Source organism: Montipora capricornis, chromosome 10 (genome assembly GCF_036669925.1).
Source record: "Montipora capricornis isolate CH-2021 chromosome 10, ASM3666992v2, whole genome shotgun sequence".
In the NCBI taxonomy this organism is placed as follows: Eukaryota; Metazoa; Cnidaria; class Anthozoa; order Scleractinia; family Acroporidae; genus Montipora; species Montipora capricornis.
Genome location: NC_090892.1, coordinates 47,258,922 through 47,261,421, shown reverse-complemented (window position 1 = coordinate 47,261,421; position 2,500 = coordinate 47,258,922). Strand labels below are relative to the sequence as shown.

Below are 2,500 nucleotides of genomic sequence, written 5' to 3'. Positions count from 1 at the left end.
GCTGGTGCCCATGTTTTCCTGCTGTCATCATGAGGGTTTATTGGAGTGCATAGTTTCTACAGGGAGCATGCCCTTGCTTATCCCCAACCTCGGTTTTCAGACACAAGTGGTCCCGAGACTAAAGCCTCTCCCACGATTTTGAGAAATGTGGTGGGAAAGTCGGGAAGGCAGGGACACTACTCCCAGAGACCCCATATGGATGGATAATTTTTCTTTCTCTGGTCTTTGCATCTATCTCTTGCTGTAAATTCTTACCAGGTTAATCCATAAGGCGTGTAATAAATTAGGGGTGGGGAATTGCTGCATGCGGCACCCCTTCAGCCCTGTGCTGAAGCCCCGTTAGGGAGGGGGGAGGCATGTTGTTCTACTGCTGGACTGGGTTAACTTGGCCTCAGGACATTTTGCCAGCCACCATGCCCGCCTTGCAGCACAGGTATGAGGCACCCCCACTGTGTGGCGACATTTGCTGAGGCTCCTCATCCGGTCCCTCCGGTCAGTGGTTTCATCCGAGCCTTGCCGGCACATTCCCTTCCCAACTTGGCCCACATATTGTGTTCTGTGTTGTTTTTCGCAACTAATAACATTAAACAGTGATCAATTTGTTGTGTAAACTAGGATTGGGAAGCCTAAGGGTGCTTTCCATTTGACCAGAAGTTTGATAATTTCATGTGGTGAATGGAACAGCGTTTTCCAGGTGGCCCCTCAAAACCGATCATATCAACTTTGATTTTTATTTATACAATGTAGTTTTGCCCCAAAATGTAAGCAGCAATTGCATGCGTGGAGGGATGGGATCACAAAGTTCCGGAATTCTGGGACTTCAGGACCGAAATTGCCGAATTTTTTCCAGAATATTACCATTCCAGGGCCAACATCTTTGTCCACTCAAAACTGATGTCCCTTGTAACCCATCCTCTCCTAAGAGTGATTTTACTGGAACACCAGACAATTTTGCATGTCATTGGCAGCTGCTTCAGGGATCAAAGAATTTAAGCTTGCTGCTTAATATGAGGCCTTTCATGGAAAGGAACAATATTATTATTCCATAAAACACAACGGCATTAAGAAATGCTGCTTCAAGAAGAAAACCAGTTGGCTATTTACAAATCCTGGTGGAGTTCATTTCAGGACAATCACAGACAACTCAAGTTGGAGGTCAGAGCAGGGGGTTCAAAGGACAAAAAAAATATACTTACACAAGAGTTCGCACAAAAAATCAGAGTTATTTTACCAAGCATGAGACTCGTATAAAGCCACATATTGCCTCTGGTTAGGATAAGAAAAACAATACCTTTTTTATCAAGGCTAAATGTTGCTGTTAAAGGTTCTCATTTCTCATTTTGTATGTTAATAGTTTTCTTTCATCTTTTTTAGCCAAAAAGTCTTGGGTTTGTATTGGAAACATTTTTGTCAAGCTTCCAAACAGCCATGCCCATGAAATGTTACAACAAGGTTAGCAAGTCTTAGAGTATCTTGACCAAAGCTATCCTGGTATGCTGTTTATTCTGTGATTTATGTTTATTCTGCAATCATCATCTTGTATATGGTCATCTTACGTTCAGTTCAAGACAAGTCCATTCCAATACAATTATAGTTAAATGTTGGAAATCCAGAATTCGCAGTAAACATTCACTGTGATCCAACCATCGTGCAAAGTGAAATAATGGGATTGGTGTTCACTCGTACAACCTTTTTCAATCATCATTGATTCTAAGCAAAAGAAGTAAACAGGTACCACAAGAATTATCATGTGAAATAAGATGAGTAAGATGTCATGCATTCCAACTAGATATTGCTCGCAATAAAAAGACGAAATGAAAAGTCAAACACTGCTTGAGTAAAATAATGTTATTTTCCCTCATTGTTGTGGAACACTCTATGGTCTACTGGTTATCAAAATCTAGAGGTCTCAAACTCAAATCCTACTGCTTTCCACTCCAGAGAAAAAGGCGACTCAATATTCCAATGGATTTAAGATTTTGAAAAAAATTACACGATAAACGATATCCTACTCAAGTACAGGAAAATTGCTACCCAAAGGATAAAACAAAAAAATTAATTTATGTTGAGCCCAAGCGTATACTTTTCAAAGATAAGCAAACAACAATATTTGTAAAAAGCTTTAAAATACAAAGCAATGTATGGTGTTCTTTTTCAAATTGAAGATTATCTCTGAAAAATGCATGGTTACCCCCAATTTTCTTTTTGGATTCCAAGAGCACTTGCTAAGTTCCACATTTTTCCGCATAGTCTTAAACTGTGCAAAAATACCCCTGTATGAGTGAGCACCACCCATAAGAAACCCAAGTATCACAAGATGCACAGAATGTATGCGCAATAACAGTAGTATAATATAGGCACTGTCCTTAATAATGCAGAAGGATTGCCATGACCAATTTGAACAAGTAATTAATGGGTAGTTTCTTGTTTCTACAGATCAAAAGAACTTGGATGGGGAAATAAGCAACCTTCGGGAGGATCTTAAGCCAAAGGTGTCCAA

The 2,500-nt window shown here is 40.0% G+C and overlaps 1 protein-coding gene across 1 annotated transcript in view; it reads left to right on the top strand.

Annotated features, from left to right (window-relative positions):
- LOC138019295 (p53 and DNA damage-regulated protein 1-like) overlaps nt 1-2,500 on the top strand; it is a 10,942-nt gene that overhangs the window by 6,690 nt on the left and 1,752 nt on the right. The window contains exons 3-4 of the mRNA XM_068866036.1: nt 1,375-1,452; nt 2,437-2,500. The exon at nt 2,437-2,500 is cut by the window's right edge and continues 17 nt beyond it. Of these exons, the coding sequence (XP_068722137.1) occupies nt 1,375-1,452; nt 2,437-2,500 (142 nt within the window). The remainder of the gene's footprint in view (nt 1-1,374; nt 1,453-2,436) is intronic.